Here is a 19734-nt window from a genome sequence, read left to right as displayed (position 1 = left end):
AAGGCACGGGTTGGCAGGATAGAACTATGCAATCTACTTGTTTGTTATAGTGAAAAATCTGCAAGGGGCAAGTTGACGTAGAGTGAACCACTATAAATTTGTGTGCTTGGGTGTTCTAGGGATAGGAAGTTTTACTTGCCAATTCGCTTATGCAAGGTGAGTATTCGGTTAAAATTATTAGTAATATTTTAGGAGGAATGGTATTGGGTACCCAAAATGTGGGATTAATAAATGGATGGTAGTTGTGAACATGCAATGAATTTTTGACTGAACAAAAGAAAAAATAGTTTCAGTAGCTTTTAATTTAACACAAAAATGTCACAGTCAGCCAACTAAATGCATCAATTTTGATTTCCAATAAAATCCAAATCATATTTAATACCACTTTCTTATTCCACAATCTCCGTGGAGTTTGAAGATAAAGACAGGATTCAAGTTAAAATACAATTAACCGTGCAAATCAACTGACTGAACTTCTTTGCTGTTTCTAATTCCAATATAATAACAGGGTAAGCATAAGGATAAAGAACGCAGGATACAGGACAAGGGAAAGTATAAGGGAACACACCATATGTAGAACAATCCATCCATTTCTTGTCTTTGAACCCTACCCAACAACTCAATCTGCAAATATCCACCCATGCAAAGAATGGGTTCTGGTAACTTGAATGGCTGCAAACGATTTTCCTGTGTCAGAGGAAAACATTATCCAAACATGATCCTTCCAGGATGAACTACTTCTAGATCCATCTAAAGATGAATAGAGGCTCTCTTGACAACACACCACACACACACACACAAACCTTGTGGGGTGGAGGACGAATTAAGTAAGCAATATTGTGACAAAAATCCCCTCCCATTCCCCTCAATCAAGTGAGAAAAAAACTGAACATTTCCAAATACAGAAAAGAAATGCTATTTGAACTCTGATACCATGAAGCGGAAAGAGGAGAACAAAAATCAAAAGCAGATGTTTAAAATTAAACCCAAGTACAAACAAAAACCTGTGTCATTGGAAATTCTGGCGAAGTATATGTCCATCCAAACATGTCATCAGCTGGCTTTTGCACTGGCAAATGTTTGAGGTTCATTTCAATCTCCCTTGGGGATTTAGCATGACTTATTCGAAATCTTACAGATTTCGCTGAATATATGGGTTTGCCCGGCTGGAAAAATGCTAAAGGAACAAAATATTATTCTATTAGTAACAAGCACCACATAAATATGCTCAAACATAAAGCCAAAGTAATTAACAAAGAAAGGATAAGTAGCAAAAAAATTAAGCTCAACAATTACCTTCAAAGGGTTGTATATCAATCTCTGTGACAAGCCAAATACCATCTCTCAGTTTATACATTAATGTTTCAGGTATGTATGGATCACTTTGACCTTCACTAGACCAGTATGAAGCTGTCCTAATAAATCTGTCCCTTGGATTCAGAGTATTAACTACACTTTCATCCGGATAATTATCAGTGCTGGAAGCCCAGATTGCATCTTCTATGCAATCCTTGGGAGAAAGGTTTGACTTTTTAAGAGCCTGCAGTAAAGAAGCATAAACCTTATGATCCCTCCCGAGAATCTCCCATTCCATGGCATTGTTAGATTCATAATCTGCCAATCTCGTGGTTGCATCATTCATTTTGACAATACTGACAATATCAGCTAGTAGAGGATACATTTTCAAGCACGCCTGTTTAGCGAGTCCATTCGTAATCACTGTCAGAAAAATCAGTGTCATCGTAAGTCAAAGCATAGTATTTCTTTCCTTGATTCCTTCTATTTATTCATCTCTCTTTCACACTATAGAATGTAAAAGACTTTCAAATCTAAACAGTACAAGTAGCTGATAACTGGGAGCTAAATCAATAACACGGAACTGGCAGGATCAAATGGACATCTCATACTGCAACATACCTCTCCTATATACATTATACACTATGAAAGCACTAAATATGATTAAAAAATAAAATTTAAATGCAAAATTTAAATTGACAATAGATTATGCATGTATAAAATGTCAACGAGTTTTTTTTGTTGGAAAGATCCTGAAATTAATGTGAGAAAGTGCACCAGCATAAACCAAGATGAAATTGACAACTGCCTGTTCCACCATCTTAAATTAGCAAGATTTGCTTTACATCATCAACCACCTTAATTCCCAGCACACTTGACATCAAACATGTTTGACTAGATCAAAATTTATGAATATTAATAAATTTCCAAGATAGTCAGCGAATATAAAAGCTTCTTAAGTATGCACCTAACAATGTCTAAAATACTTTTACCTAATCAACATGTACCCTATTGGTCGATAATGCTGACATAACAAATCCAATGAGAATCAACATAGTTTCTCTCAACTACTTTTACCTAATCCTAATCTACCCTATTATGCTGATATTGTTGAAATAACAAATCCAGCGAGAAACTAGCTGAAGCAACAGACCTATGCTCCACGTTAATAAGTTTTGATCATTACTGTCTTCTAGGTCGTCATCATCCTCAAATTATCTAGGAGATTGTCCAAAATGAAATATCAAGACAACTGGCCTTCAGCAAGAAATTTGATCGATCAAAACTATGTTCCAGCTAATAGTTTCGGATGAAATGAAAACGAAAAATTTCTAGGGAAGATTTTGGATTCATTTTTTGAAGGATTAGTCTACACGTACAGAGTCTTGCTACAGAATTTGTTGCATAATGAATTCAAAATATCGCTCAAATAAAAAATAAAAATAAAAAAAGCTTAACTTTGTCAGACAAATGACCCTACCCATTTCCCCACCACTTACCATTTGCAATTCATCTTCCCCTAAATTTTATACTTTCCCCCGAATTCTTCCCCGCCGCCAACAAATGGAACGATGGGGAAACCAGATCGACGACAACATTGACATGGACGCCGGAGATGACACGATGACGAATACCACGTTGTTCCCATCATTTACGGTGGACCCTAAACCCAACTATAATAAAGATGAAGACGAAATGGAAGCCAACAACTCCAACGGCGGCCACTCCAACGATGACAACAGCACGGGTAACTGATTAAAGATCTTGTTTGCAAATTTCTCAAAAGACAGCAGATCATGTTTTTCCCAAAAACCCCCCTATTTGCATTTGTTAGCTGTTGCTATGAATTAGAGTGGCAAAGGGCTCATTAATTTTTCTATTTGCATCATTTTGAGGTTGTGTAATTATAATTCTCTTCTCATTGTATACCAACATATTAATGTTGAGTCTTTGAGGTAGCACAAATGTAGATGAATCTTGTGGCTTTTACTTATACTGTGTATTAAAACATGACGTTTTTTACTATATTAATTGGGTTCTTTTTTGTTATATTAACTAATTTTGAGGTCGCACAATTTTCTTTATTCAATGTTCCCCATTTAAAGACATTATAGTTTTCTACAGAAACATTATATTCATTACTTAGTAAGTAGCCAGCCAGCTTTTCCAAATTCATGGCAGTGAGAAAAATACATGAACTCATGGCAGTAGCCAGCTTTTCCAAATTTATGGCAGTGAGAAAAATACATGAATTCATGGCAGTATCCAGCATTTCCAAATTCATTACTCATACAATAGTCATTACTTAGTAAGTGATAGAACTTGCAAAGTTTAATCCACATATTAACCACCACCATCTAGACAATTTGATTACATCAACAATACACCGTCTACTTAACACCCTTTTTTTTTTTTTTGCTTTCTCCTCGGCATCCAGATCTCGTTTCCCTTTACGAAGAGTTATGTTGAGAGAAATCTCCAATTGGTCATTTTCATCGGCTACATTAACGTATTTTTGGAACACACTTGACAGGTCCATAGTTGGATCGTTCAACTTATATGATCCCAAGAAGAGCCACTTGATTCACCTTCGTAATGCACTACCTCATCGTCATACGGTGAAACATCAGAGCACTTGAAATGCCTACAGTCACGAGTACAGCAATGGAACAGCCGTCCTTTGTTTTCACTATTTTTTTCCTTTTTACTTTATGTACATCAGGCGATATATTGAATTCAAAAAAAAAAGGAAAACTCTATATGTACATGACCCTTTCCTTTTTCCTTTATGTACATTAGGCGATGTATATCTAGAAAAGAAAAATTCTATATGTACATCACTCTTGCCAGATTCTTGTACCGAATTGACACCTGGCGATATATTGAATTCAAAAAAAAAAGGGTCAAACAGTCATACCACTTGGTTTGTCTCCCAACATTTATTATTCACCAAACCCACTTTCTTTTTCTCTCCCATCATTTATTACCCACCTACTCATCCCCAACAAGTCACATTTATATGAAAAGCTCTCAAATCGACGGGGAAAAGGTTTCTCTCATTATATGAAAATTTCCAAGCTTTTGAATCTGAAAATTTCCAAACCGCCGAGGTAGCCGTCTGAAAGTTTCTAAACCGTCGGGGCTGCCGTCTCTACTAACCGTTGGTGCTACGACCTCAACTTTTTCAAACCGCTGGCGTCTGATATTCTCTAAATCAATTGTACGGTATGTATAATTTCCAGTTTATGATTTCAGTTGGAAATGCTTTGATCATAGGATGCAAAACTCTTTGTTGGAGAGCTTAAATTGTGTCTAGAGTTGTTTAGCTAAGGGACTAGGAAAACTGGTATATTTAGCATTCATGAAAGAGTTCTAAGACTCTCAAAACAAATTCTCAAGTTTTAAAAGTAACAATTAAGCTTAATAACGGCGAGTAACGTTAACAACAATCTATAAGTAATATTATGACAAGTAAAGTAAAGTAATAAGTCTTGATATACATGATTGAGCATGAATATCTATAGTTCACAGAAATTTGAAATAGAATTTACGAATTCACTCAATTGCTAGTGAAGTACTAGTTTACTATACTCGTCAGTCTAGATTAAAGAAATATGACCATAAATCTTCTCAATGATTTACAATTGAAGCTATGTAAATGTTTAGAATGTTCAATTGAAAATAATGTCGTGTTGAATTGAAAATAATTAGTGTTCAACTGTGTTATATTCCAGAGAATGGTCAAGACTTTTTGTGTTCAATTGCACTTGTACAATATTTTATGGAGATCAAATTCTGACTTTGAGCTTCTTGAATTGCACTGTGAGCTAGAGTTTGCTCCATTGCAGGAAGGAACAGATGTATATGCCATAGCTGCAAAAAGCCAGGTCATTCGTCGGAATGTTCGAGAAAGAAAAGATGCCGAAACGTGGCGAGGGGTTTATGAAGTGGATGGAGGTGGAAAAAAATAGTTAAAACAAAGGACGGCTGTTCCATTGCTGTACTCGTGACTGTAGGCATTTCAAGTGCTCTGATGTTTCACCGTATGACGATGAGGTAGTGCATTACGAAGGTGAATCAAGTGGCTCTTCTTCGGGATCATATAAGTTGAATGATCCAACTATGGACCTATCAAGTGTGTTCCAAAAATACGTTAATGTAGCCGATGAAAATGACCAATTGGAGATTTCTCTCAACATAACTCTTCGTAAAGGGAAACGAAATCTGGATTCCGAGGAGAAAGCAAAAAAAAAGGGTGTTAAGTAGACGGTGTATTGTTGATGTAATCAAATTGTCTAGATGGTGGTGTTTACTTAATATGTGGATTAAACTTTGCAAGTTTTATCACTTACTAAGTAATGAATATTGTATGAGTAATGAATTTGGAAAAGCTAGCTACTGTCACGAGTTCATGTATTTTTCTCACTGCCATGAATTTGAAAAAACTGGCTGGCTACTTACTAAGTAATGACTATAATGTTTCTTTGGAAAACTATAATGTCTTTAAATGGAGAACATTGAACAAAGAAAATTGTGCTACCTCAAAATTAGTTAATATAATAAAAATGAACCCAATTAATATAGCAAAAAACGCCATGTTTTAATACACAGTACAAGTAAAGGCCACAAGATTCATCTACATTTGTGCTCCCTCAAAGACTCAACATTAATATGTTAGTATACAATGAGAAGAGAATTATAATTACACCACCTCAAAATGATGCAAATAGAAAAATTATTGAGCCCTTTGCGACTCTAATTCATAGCAACAGCTCACAAATGCAAACAAAGAAATTTTTGGGAAAAACATGATCTGCTGTCTTTTGAGAAATTTGCAAACATCTTTAATCAGTTACTCGTGCTATTGTCATCGTTGGAGTGGCCGCCGTTGGAGTTGCCGGCTTCCATTTCGCCTTCATCTTCATTATAGCTGGGTTTAGGGTCCATCGTAAATTATGGGAACAACAACGCGGTATTCACCGTCATGTCATCTCCGGCATCCATGTCAGTGTTGTCGTCGATCTGGTTTCCCCATCATTCCATTTGTCAACGACGGGGAAGGATTCGGGGGAAAGTATAAAATTTGGGGGAAGATGAATTGCAAATGGTAAGTGGCGGGGAAATGTGTAGCGTCATTTGTCTGACAAAGTTAAGTTCTTTTTTTTATTATTTGAACGATATTTTAAATCAAAATATCGCCACGTCATCATTATGTAACAAATTCTGTAGCAAGACTCTGTATGTGTAGACTAATCCAAAAATTTGTGGCAAGATAGCGTCATTGAGATAATTCAATTTCAACTTGGTTTAAAGAAAGTTCATATAAAAACTAGATAACTTTGAATAATTCATAAGAAAATTGACTCAAAACGAGGCTCATCGAAAACTTCATATTTCAAAATTCCCTTCAATTTGTTTCCACATTTTTCAAAATGGGACATTTTAGGCATTCCAATAGCAATGTTTAAGAAACTTGAACCATCTGTACTACTACTACCTATCAAGTAATATTACATTCCTTAACAAACCACAACAAAGCATGAAACCAAAAAGATTGCACCGACAGGAAATGTGAATTATGCGCAACTAATAAGCTATCACTATTGATATAACAGAAGTATTACTATTCGCATGGAGAACAAGTGATTAGTTTTGTGTCTCTGGATGTGCACTAGACATTTACAACATACAAGCAACAGACAGCATTATCTACTATAAATTAATGGTCCACATGATTCCTTTTTACCAATCCATATGGTTGATTGATAAATATAATGTAATGTCCAAGGCAACTAAAATTCTTTAACAACCAGATTCGCCATGTTAACTTTCATCTACCCGTCCTTTTACTAAAATGTCATCACTCTTAAAACTAGGAAGCCCTTTAGCATTTCCCAACCGCCCAATTAATTCATCCATTGAATTATTCTCAACCAGTGCCACCTCTATACATGTTGGCAAATATTCTCATTTGTTAGAATGGATCTTATCTTATCCATTCTAGCATGACCAATATCACCCTAGCATCCTCATTTCTGTTACTTTTGTATTGTGAAGATTTTGTCCTTTAAGGCATAGTTGATCTAATAATTATCACCCCTAGCATCCTCATGTCCAAGAACCATCTTAAATATGTCCCATAAACTAATCCATGATTGAAGCAAAAAGTTAAGAAAAACTTGATGTGGAACCTTGATAATAGTGTATAGCAATGAGGAATCCTCTATACTATGCCCTTACATCTCTCTCTCTCTCTCTCGCGAAAATACTCCATGTACACATCTTCAACTACCTGCAGTTCATAAGAATGGCACCAAACAAAGATCGCTTGAGCCAGTAAATAATGAATTATCCACGAATTCAGTAATGCAACATAAATAACAATTAGTAGATTTCAAAATTAAATATACACTAGCAGTAGACCAACCATGGTCACGTAATTTTAAAATTGAATATGAACAACTCACCAAACCGACGCCATAAGCGTGAAACAGCACCTGCACGGACCAGATCCGTTGGATCATCCAAATAAATCAAGATATTCAAGGACACATCTGCCGTGAGGCATTGCAAGAAATCAATGCAAGACTCTATTTTCAGATGATCCATTCTGTCAGACTGAGAACTCGAAGTCTGGTAATCATTCAAACATCAAAACCCCCCTTGACAAGTGAATGGAAAAAAGTATAAATCTAATATTACTGACAGAAAAAACAGAAACAATCCCAAAAAAATAAAAAAAATCTATCGCCCAATATAATAGGTTTTAGTCTCATGCATCCTTATAATGCTACTTATCGACTGGCTATTGTACATACAACCAAAGAGATTATTAACATGAGTAAATATATATTATACCAGGGAAAATAAAAGGAAAACAGAAACCCCTGATCTAGAAAAGGTAAATTGTTATCCAAATGTTTTTGTATGAGAAGGATCGACATTTTACAAAATTTATTAAAAGGTGTGAAAAGAAACCTTTCGATTACTGAAGTCTGAAGTTTCAAATTTTCCCCTCTTAAAGTTTCCATCCTTTGCACAAAATCATTCAAGAGAGAGCAAGAAAACAAGAATAGTTCCAAAATTCAACAATAAAAATAACAGTCCAACGCAAATGACACAATCATTCATGTAAAAACATTAAAAAGGAAGAAGGGGCAAGAATTTATACTTTCCCAGCAGGAAACCACTTCGTGTGTAAGGAGAGGAAAGGGGTGAATGATCCTGGAGATGGGTCTGGAGTGTTCTGGTCCAGGGAAAATGGAAGTACAAGATATTAATACAGTATTGGGTAAAACCAACAGAAGTTATTTAGGTTAATAAATGTTTTCTTGCCTTTTAGTTCAATATTATCCACGTCCCAAACAGATTTTCTTGGATTAATTACAGGAATCAGGAAGTGGGTAAAGGATCTGAACAACGTGGCTCACATGGCGTGAGGGTCAGGATAGTTATAATTTTCTCTGAACCCAAAAGTTGTAAATCGTTCTGATTGATGCTTCTACCAAGGGGCAGAATTAAAATTAGAGAAAACCCTTTAATTTCCTTATTTTTGAACCCCAACTTTTAGTTTTCCATGTCGTTGTTGGAAAGACGATTGATCAATATTGTTTCCATTCTATATCGATGTTGGAGAGTTCATTAATTTACGTCAATTCTGATTGCTCAAGGAAAATCGATCAGAATCACAATTACAGATTTTCCTGCATATTTTCATCTGTAATAATTTCTTTGAATTTGAATGAACAAGAGCGTCGAACACTCTAATAAAGAGGGAATTAAACACATATGGCATTTTTTGAATTTCATTTCATATCATCTATAAACAAACTCCACCTATCTAAGAAAAACACAAATGGTTGCCTTGGAGACACTATTAACCCCGTCGTCGCTTCCATGGATAACATCTCTTGTCCGTCCGACAGTCATCTTCCCATTTCTCAAAAATATGAAAGAAGGAAGCATTTCCATAATTCTATTATCGAGTAAATTCTTTTCTACTTAATCATTCTTTCTCTTTCATGAGCATGCATCCCTTTTTTTTTTTTTTTTAAGGTAATGAGATCTTCTATCCACTTCTTTTGACAAAGATTTATACAAATGTGTACCGGGAAGACAGAAGGAAGAAAGTGTTTTTCCTAAGTAATAACTTTAATGCCATTAGTTCGAACACCATGAGCGATCTGTTAAATTATTTGATCAGTTAAAACAAAAGGAAAGCTTTCATAAATCATCGCCAAGTTAGAGCACAATAGAGGTTGTTGTAAGATCTTTGTTCAATTAAAAATTTCTTCCAGTACTAGTGTTGTGCCCGTGCGAAGCACGGAGTGAGTTTCTTTTAAGGTGAAGTTAATGTTTCGAGTTGTGAAGGATTGACACGAGAGAATTTCGAGACGAGATGTTTTATTCTTATTCAATGTCTTCTTTTTCACGTAATCTTGTCAATGTTTTGTCCAATTACACTCTAATTTTTACTGTATTGATTTTGCACTGTGATGGCTGATGGGCTAATGAAAAAAAAGTCGATTAGATTTTAAAATGACTATTATGAACCGTGTGCATTAGTTTAGGTGTAAACGTGATGTAGATGGTAGGAATATAAATCTAGAATTATTTTCTTACTAGGTAGGATTATTTCCTTTTGAGAAATATCCTTCTCATGTGTGTGTGTGTGTGTGTGTTACCGGTTGGTGAATAAACTTGAAGGTGAGATTTTTCCAAATCAATTAGCATGGTATCAGAGCCTAATTCTCTAAATTAGGGTTTGAGAGTTTCTGAAAATCTGAGGGATTGTCGGTGGTGGTGCAAAGGTTTGGGCGGTACTATTGGTTAAAAGCAAAAAATAAAAATAAATAAAAAACGACACTTACTGGTCACTTATCGGCGGCTGAAGATCAGAATAGGCTTCGGTATTGTGGAGGCTACTCTGCAACGAGCATCCAGAGCCGTTCTGTGTTTCCGATTTGGATTCCCACTGGTTCAAGCAGTTCGTGGGAAGCTTCGGTGTGATTGTGGAGGTTCTTTGGCTTCGTCGATCAGTTCTTTGGCTGTTTCTGCTTTGGATTCGCTCTTGTGTGTTTCTGATTTGGAGGTTCTTTTGCTTCGTCGATCGGTTCTCTTCTCCGGTGGCTGATTCGATTCGAGCACTCGAATGATATTGGCTTTGGACGATTTGATATTTCATCAGTTTGGAACAGTTTGGGCTTTCATTCATTTGGGTCAGTTAGCTTGGGCTTTCCAGTGGGTCAGTTTTATTTTAAATTTTGGATTGACTTATTTTATTTGGGCGGCTCTCTTTTGTGGTCCTTTTTTTGGTCTTCAGTTAATCATGGTAGAAAGTGATAAGAAAGTGGTAAATGAAATTACAGTAACTCCGTCCTCAAAAATCACAGATTGAAAGTTAACGGACAGTAAGAATTATGCTCAATGGAAGAGAATTGTCCGCAGGTACGTGTCAAGTGTGGATTTCGACAATCACTTAACTAATGACCCACCTCCACAATCTAATACTAATTCTGGGATCCGAAAAAAATTTCTAATGGAGAATGATAAACTCTTCAATCAGATTCAAAATACACTTGACCCGACAGTTAAAAATGTCATTAATCATTGTGATACCGTAAAAGAATTGTGGGACTATCTAGAATTTTTATATGCGAGTAAACAGGATATTTCGCATGTTCATGAACTGATATTAAAAATTTATTTGACAGAGCAAAAGGGGCGAAAGTTCTTCAAATATTATATTGAGGTAAAACAGGCATTTTTTTTCATACCATACAATGACTTGGAAATAAGAAAACAAACAAATATTACTGGACTTGGAAATAAAGAAAAACCTTAATGAATTTAATTGCATCTACATCTTATATAAACTTTAAACAATGCATCATAAACGCAATAACTCACGTCTCGTTGATCATTAAAACACAATAACAATAAGAACTTTGCCTTTACTGTGAGATTTTCAATAAAATTAAGGTGGAAGCCTGGTGTGCAGACACGGCTGAATAAAGGAGGTCAGGGAAATTATTCATCATGATGGAAAGAGGATCATGTTAAACAGAATTCTATGTCTTACAGATCAAAAGTAGTTTGTTAAGTTTGTTCCTGTTAATTTCACATCCAAAACAACTTCAGCACCTCAAGCAAGCAATTCTCAGATAGTCCAAAGAACCATCCCATGCAGCCAAAATGAAGAGGTGTGTTCCCTGGGTTGCTGCAACTATTGTTGTCATTATAACTGATATAGACAAGGAAAATGCTAAAGAACTGGATAAAAGTACATATATCCACCATAGACACATACAAAAGCCCAACTGCTCAATAGAATATGAACACAAATTCGTCATCCTTGACAAACTGCCGAATTCAACGGAGTTGCACCACTTCCATCTCTTATATTAACAAATCTCAAAAATCCTTTGACCTCCTATTTGAGCACAATAATTAGCTCATTGTTTTGAATAGACAAACATTGGTGTATATGAGTGTAAGGTAACATAGGTAAGAAATAGTTAACAAGATTATGCAACCAGGGTACAATGAGCAGCAGAAAGGATTAATTGTAGGCAATCGAAATGACCGTAGTAAGCTTCATAACAATATGCCTATTTGGTAACCTCTATCAGATTCTGCAGCCAAGGATGTCACCTAATCAATGAGGGAAAAGCAGAAAAATAGATACCCCATTAGCAAATATCAATCAATGAGGGAAAAGCAGAAAAACAATAGATACCCAATTAGCAAATATCAATCTAAACTTTAAGCATTCTTAATCAATTTACAAACAGAGCATTTGCTTTCACCATTATCATATAACCTAAGAATCATATAGAAATTTAGAACCTATATGGCATTGCATCATCATATAAGAATGTTTTAGTAATACAAAACCACCATGCATTGAGTAAATTGTTCGCTCTACCTATTTAGAAAAAGATTTTCTTAACAAAAGCTCATCGTACTCACCAATAAATACAAATAGTAATGTAATTTTAACATCCATCCTCACAAGAGATACAAAGATAAGAATAGAAGTAGACAACTTTTGGATGGCTATTTGCCTAGTTTCTTTTAGTGAGCCATGATCAAGCTTAAGACCAACTTTAGTTTACTATTGATCCTAAGAAATCATCTTAGAATATGCCCGACAGCAAAAGATAAATAAGAGGGGACTTGCCAGTTTGTAACTTCCAGCACTACCAGAGATAAAAAGAACAAGAATGCCATTAAGCTTCTTAAGATGCTCATTAAAATAAATCTTTCTCCATCCTTTGAGGTACAGATATAAATTATATTTGGTGACATATTTGCTAGTGTGGGGAAGAGAATGTATGTAGGCAACCTCTTGTTGTTGCAAGCAAAAATTTTCACCTTTAAGGAAACAATTTGCAAGCAAAAATTTTCACCTTCAAGGAAACAATGAAAAAAAAAAAGCATAAAGTCGTTGGAACTCTAGTAAAACCCAATGGAGAAAGTTAAAAAAAAAAAAAAGGAGCGTAAAAGCAAAATGTATCAAATGAAAGTTATCTGTATATACCACACTAAAAATACAATTAACCCTCTTGAACTAAATGCAGACTCCAAACCAATTAACAAAAGATGCAGAATCATAACATAGAAATCATCAAATGTCCCAAAAACATTTAATTGAACGTCCTAACAGAACGATTAGCTCAAGCTAATTTAGATCTTTAATCTTTACAACTCATATAAAAATCTTTTCACATAAGAATCCCATCATAGTAGCAACTACCAACCCAGTAAGTTCATCCCAAAGATTAAACACAAATGTAATTAATCAAAACTAAATAGTGGGACTATTTTATGAAGTACTTGATGGGAGATTGAGGTGGGTAAGTGTTGGGATAGTATAGTAGAAAGACCGACGTGATTTGTAGGGACTAATTAGATTCAAATATTTATTTTCCTTCTCAATAAAATTGATCTTCTCAATAGGATTTATAATATTCTCATAACAATTGAGATATGTATGCACTCTACAGCCTTCCTAATCAGTTTAGACTTCCAATCAAGGCCAACCTTGGAAGTATCTAAGTACATCTCGACTATATTCTTAGTAGTACTATGCCAATTTGTTCTGATCCTTAGGACAAGATATGAAGAAGTGGTGGTTTTTTTTTCTTGACCTGTTTGGCTTCATTGGATAAGTCTGAAGCATAAGGGAAGCAAGAATAAGAGCACCTGAGTCCCCACTGTTGTCCCAAATTGAGAAAGAAACCTTCAATGTTTGGAAAACGGAATCTGAGAAAAATCTGGACATTTTTTTTATCTTCTTTAAGTGTTTAGGTGAATATCTAATGTGTTCCCCAACCGGAAAAGTCATTTTTGGAGGAGAAACTATGTGTTTTTGGGATCTCCGTGCTCCAGCTCAAAATTACATAAAAATAACATAATGAACTTCCCTTGAAACAAAAATCAAACAATACATACTTGTTTGTGCTGATTAAAGATATTAGGATTACTACACCGATCTAAAAGCACATAGATAACATACGAAAATACAAAAGAAAGAAAATTTGATCAAAATGAAAAAAATTAACTAAGTCAAGAAAATAAGAAAATACAAATAATCGCAAATCACAGAAAATCCAACTTGACCAATCGGTTTAGGGAAGTTTTCTTATGAGCAGTTGATATTTCCACTGAAAACCTGCACAAAATAATAGCATCATAAATGACAGAAAGATTTTAGGCCAACTCAATAGATGATTTAACCAACCTCTGCTGTTTTCCTTTTGAACAAGGCTTCATAGACATATTTATCCAGCTCAAACGCAAAAAAGAAGTCTTCAAAATGATCACATTGAACCTGAAATATAAATTATACAATGAAGAAAATGCTATATATGAAAACTGAATGGAAAAAAAAAAAAAAAAAGGTTTCAGACTGAAATGATTGAATTTTCTTGATTGGGTTATCGTAGTTAAAGAAAAAATAGAACAAGATAGAGATTAGAAAAGGGTGTAAGAGAAGGTAAAAAATATATATATACGAAGAAGATATTTAGGGACGAACAGTGATGAACTTGTTTGTGAACAGTAGGCTAACCAGTTTGGTTTTCAAGTGTGAAAGCTCCACCACCAAAATGAACAGTAACTATGGCATTCTCTCTTCTATCTCGTACTCATCTTTGATTAGTGCGTTGCACGAGTTTTGTATTTATTGTATTTTTATTAGCTTCAAAATTGTAAATTTTTCAAAATTGGTTGAAGGTTCGAAATATTTGATAAAGTCTAATCGTTTGGTTCATTACATTAATACTAAATGCATGAAATTATATAATCTATCAAATATAATTTTTAAAATTAATTTTTATAAAGTAATATGATTTTATGATTTTTTTTTTTTAAGGTGAAATATAATAGTACTAAAAAATATAAAATAATTAAATTTTTATTAATTTTAAAAAATAAAATGTTATGGAGGCCTCCAGAATTACGGAGGCTCATGAGGCCTCAACGCGTGCCTCCATTTAGTGGAGGCTCATGTGTGCTTAAGCCTCCGTAATTACGAAGGCCTTAACGTACGTTTTTTTACTTTCTATTTTTTTATTGACTCTCAGTATAATAATTTAATTTAATTTAATCAATTTAATTTTTTTTTAATATTCTTAAGATAAAAATACATAAAATAATTGATGCTTACTCTTTCTCAATTTTTACACGCTACAACCATGCTTCTTTATTTCTCCACACTATATCTTTCATCATTTTCTCACGCTATCAACCATGTATCTTTAGAAAGTTTATTTTTGAGTACATAAATAAGTTTAAATAAAAATATTATTTATATATATATATATATATATATATATATATATATACACGTAAAAGGTATATAATAATCATTTGGATGACCAAAAAATAATATTAATAAAAATGTTTACGAACCGTTTAAATAATAATTTATTGAGGGAGTTAATTCATGAGCAAAAGTGCGAATTCCATAAACATATGATTGAAAATATGTTTGAAGAAAAATAAATTTTAAAAAATGAAGATCAAACATGTTAACAAATAAATATATTTATTTTTCGAGAAATGAGTTTTTATTACCATTTCATTTTTATCATGAAATGATTCTAATCTTAATATGTTAGATTATGCTTCAAAATTATATAATCTATCAAATATAATTTTCAAAATTAATTTTTATAAAGTAATATGTTTTTATGATTTTTTTTTTTTTTTGAAACGTGAAATATAATAGTACTAAAAAATATAAAATAATTAAATTTTTATTAATTTTAAAAAATAAAAAATTATGGAGGCTCAACATGGAGGCATCCATGTTGTGGCCTCCGTTATTACGAAGGCTCAAGCATGAGGCCTCATGCCTCCGTTAAACGGAGGCTCATGCTTGAACTTGCATAACATTACTTTACTAAAAAAAAAATTCAGAAAAATATATTACTTTATAAAAATTAATTTTAAAAATTATATTTGATAGATTATGTAATTTTAAAGTACAATCTAACATATTAAAATTAGAATCATTTCACGATAAAAATGAAATAGTAATAAAAACGTATTTTTCGAAAAATAAATATATTCATTTGTTAATATGTTTGGTCTTCATTTTTTAAAACTTATTTTTCTTTAAACAAATTTTCAATCATATATTTATGAAATTCACACTTTTTCTCTTGAATTAGTGTGGAGAAATAGAGAGGCATGACTGTAGCGTGTAAAAATGGAGAATGAGTAAATAGGGCTCTATGACATAATCCTCCTCGCCGCGTAAATTGAGGAAAAGCAACAAAATCACTGTATCAAACACATAAGATAAACGACGTCGTTGCTTTCTCTCAATAAAAAAAAAGGCTAAAGTGAGACAAAATGGAAGAATCTACTATTCTTTTTACAGTAGTGAAATATTGCCATTTTTATATAGTAGTGATTTGTTATATTCTTTAACAAAATAAATTGTTTGCTACAGTAACACATTCTCCATCACACATTCACACAATAAAATATCTTGCACATAAGTTGCCCCTCGGGGCACGGCTCAACTGGTGGATTAATCAACATTGTCTTGCTTCCAACAGCATGGTGGAGAGTTCGATTCCTGGTGGGAACCTGCAGCCAAAACTTTGGTATTGAGAAATCACTGTGGAGGAGGGTCTCTTGTGCGCAGAAGTGTACAGGCAATGAGAGGGAACCTGTGATCCAGTTGGGATACCTGGATATCAAATAATAATAATAATAATAATAAAATATCCTGCACACAAACCAATAAAGTTTTTTTTTTTAATTTCAACCATACATTCTCCAAAAACTACAATTTAAAACTCTATATTTTCTCCCAAAATGAGATACAAACAAGCTCTTAATGTAGTGTAGATAGAAATCGAAAAATAATAAAATTATAATTTTATTTCCAACCCTCCAAATAGACGGAAAGATCTATGTGCATCCCTAGTCATTAAATACATTTATAAATAAGCTTCACATAATAAATGTGAATTACAATTTTCAGAACCCAAGAACTTTCATAATTATTAAAACTGATGTGTACACGTTGATAGGTTTAACAAACTGGATTGAGTGGAAGTTGATGATATCTATAATTGAGAAGTTGATAAAAAAGCATAAGTCATATAAAATGTGTAATTGAAAATGAGTATGAAATAAAATGAATTTCAAAAAATTGAAGTCAAATAGGAACTAAATAATAATAAAAAGGAAATTTATTTGTAGTTTTGTTAGTTAATTATATTGTATAGAGTGGTTTGCTTTTGATACTTCGATTTCAATACACAATTCACCAACCAAATATTGCCTCGCTTTATTGCAAAGCAACCTTTAAAACGGTGAGGTTCTTTTCCAGTTACTACATGAAAATTTAAAATTTCCCACGACTAGTGAATTACTGATCAACAATTGCAATCTAAATAAATAACAGAAAATTAACTACAAAATCGAGACATAGAAGAAACGCAAATAGCAGATAAACGAAGCAATAGCTACATTCCGAACAAAATAGTTGAAATTAAATTATGTACAAGAATCACTAGGTACCACCAAATCCCAAGACTAGAAACTATCAAACAACTCATTCAAACAAAAATACAGATTGCCTCCACATCCCAAGCTCCTTAAGAAGCAATCTATTCTCTGACACTTTCTGATTCAGCATATTACTATTTTTTAGAGGGTTCATCTACAAAAAACAACTATTTACCTAAGCTTCCGGTACATATCAAAACTGAATCTATACATAAACCACCTTTGGTGTGAATATAATCAATCTGAGTCAAAGAATATTTGATCTTTGTCAATGCATTTGGATTTAAAAGGAAGGATTATTTATTCCATACCCGGATAGGGACAAGAATTAAACTCCCATCTCCAGACTACCTAAAACGACGTTCTTTTAACCAATCTTCAATTTTTCTTTTTACCATATTTTATGGAAACTCGGAATCATATGTTAGCTTTGGTATTCCTTCGTCCAGTTCTATTGATCCCTAACATCTGGAGGATTCAGAAACTAAAAAAAAACATATAAACCGTCGAATTTGAAGGTAATTTGATCTATTTATATCAAGCTACAGCCTTTGTACCTTGAAAGTTTGAACCCCCGGAAACGTAAAACAACTATGAAGAAAATCTTTGAGAAGTATGCAAGTTTTCTTTGGATAAAAGCAATATATTCATATTTTCCGACAAATTTGTGCTTAGACATGACAAACAACCAAACAAACACACAGATGTTTCAAATACTCACCTAGATTCATCAGTCTGAATGCGATTTCAATATCTCCGATCATCTATACCCGTAATTGCTATCGCCTTTGAAGAAATTGACAAATATGTCCCTCCGATTCTCTTATCAATCCAAAATTCCTATTCCCACAAACAAACAAAAAAAAAAAAAGAAAATCAAATTTAACAATTCAGGACCAGAAAGGGAAAAAAAATAAAAAATAGAGAATTTGAACAAGCAAACCTTTGTCCACCGTCAAAAGAGTTGGGTCTGCAGAGCCTGGCATAAATATCCTTTTTATCCATGGTGATGTGTATGAAAATTATAGCCCGACCCCAAACTTTCTAGCATGGCTCGAGGTAAATACCTCGACCACTCTCATCTCCAAATATCCTTTAAAATGTGGTCGGGCCTCTCATAGGTCGGACCTAATAATCGGGTCCTACTAAGGTCGGGTCCATATGTCAAAATATTGTCCTCTTCTCGAGTCTCTTGTGAGTTTTAGTGCTCCTATGACTCAACTGTTTATCATTATCTAAATACTAAACGTGTTACAATTCATGCCAAACCTAAAGTGGTAATTGTGATATAACTCAATCACTGTACAAGATAAAGATTACAGGTGGTTGAATCCTGATATAACTCAACCACTGACATCTATAAATACAGGACTCAACTCCATTATTCAGGTATGTCTTTACAATACAATTACAGCACATACTTTTACACAATTTCCCTCTCTGACTTAAGCATCGGAGGGGCGACGAGCACACACCTCGTTGCCTTTGTTTCAGGTACTGGAAGGCTCCGTTTGTGCTCGATCCCAGTCCTCAATCTCGAGAAATCAACAGGTACAATTTTGACATCATCACATGGTAATCAAGCCTTGATCAGGCAGTTTGCCAAGAATAAAGGTGTAGTTGGAGGAAAATTTGGAGACCCAGATGAAATCCGCAGAGGCGGCCGCCCAGAAAGCCCGGTCCCCATAATGAAAGATCAGTAATTATGTAAACCATCATATTCTAGGGAGACGTGAAAACTATAGTGAATTTCTCAGATCCGCGAAGGACATGCTCTCCGAAGATACATAAAGCGTGCCCCCTACTCTGCCTTTGCTAATTATGTCATCTAAGAAGCTAATCATATCTCTATCCATCTACAATTCGACAACTCTGCCAAAAGAATATTAATTGACTCAGTACCACTGACTAAGGAATGCTGTTTTGAAAACCTAATTCTCCCAGCTGCATTTCAATCCACTCCATCCTAGTCTGGGCCTTCAACCCTTACGGTCTTACTGCAATGAGGAAAGATTGGTGTCTAAGCCAGTTGGGACTGGATTGATCACAAAGTTTGATACTGTTGATGGGATGTCTTTGGAATGGTATTTAGATGTGCACTTTTTTTTCCGGCGAGGCCCACTGTAGGAAATATAAATGAAAGGTCATTGGACCCTGGTCTGAGGTTATTGCTAGACGATGATGGTATAAACAGATAGAGTGATTTAGGTTCCATTTGCTATTGTGTATTCCCAAGACCCCACATAACACATCCTATAATTTTCCGAAAAGTATAAACAGAAACAAAAGAAATGGTATACCCACCTCGGGGAAAAAAATCATTTTAGTTAATTCAAACATCTTTTCTCTTAAAGCTTCATATTTACTACTCGCTCAGAATCACATAAGGTGGGATTTTCAACA

The 19734-nt window shown here is 34.1% G+C and overlaps 1 protein-coding gene and 1 long non-coding RNA gene across 7 annotated transcripts in view; both read right to left on the bottom strand.

The window, feature by feature from the left end:
• The window catches only part of LOC111410835 (F-box protein At4g00755-like), a 55009-nt gene that overhangs the window by 17986 nt on the left and 17289 nt on the right, over positions 1 to 19734 (bottom strand). For 2 of the 6 annotated variants that reach the window (XM_023041404.1, XM_023041400.1), the window contains exons 3-5: positions 1297 to 1719; positions 1005 to 1177; positions 569 to 687 (exon numbers count right to left, since the gene is read on the bottom strand). In XM_023041404.1, the coding sequence (XP_022897172.1) occupies positions 569 to 687; positions 1005 to 1177; positions 1297 to 1719 (715 nt within the window). Of the gene's footprint in view, positions 1 to 568; positions 688 to 1004; positions 1178 to 1296; positions 1720 to 7763; positions 7959 to 8467; positions 8543 to 10166; positions 10472 to 19734 lie in introns of those variants that run through there. The other 4 variants (XM_023041401.1, XM_023041402.1, XM_023041405.1 and 1 more) reach the window with 4 other exon arrangements.
• On the bottom strand, positions 12688 to 18484 carry LOC111410838. Its single transcript, XR_002705769.1, has 5 exons — positions 18275 to 18484; positions 18053 to 18171; positions 14042 to 14131; positions 13887 to 13972; positions 12688 to 12707 (listed from the first exon to the last, which is right to left on the bottom strand). It is a non-coding gene; the product is annotated as an uncharacterized LOC111410838 (long non-coding RNA).

This window comes from Olea europaea, chromosome 15, assembly GCF_002742605.1.
Source record: "Olea europaea var. sylvestris chromosome 15, O_europaea_v1, whole genome shotgun sequence".
NCBI lineage: Eukaryota > Viridiplantae > Streptophyta > Magnoliopsida > Lamiales > Oleaceae > Olea > Olea europaea.
The sequence above is the reverse complement of the archived record's forward strand: the minus strand, read 5'-3'. Positions and strand labels throughout refer to the sequence as shown.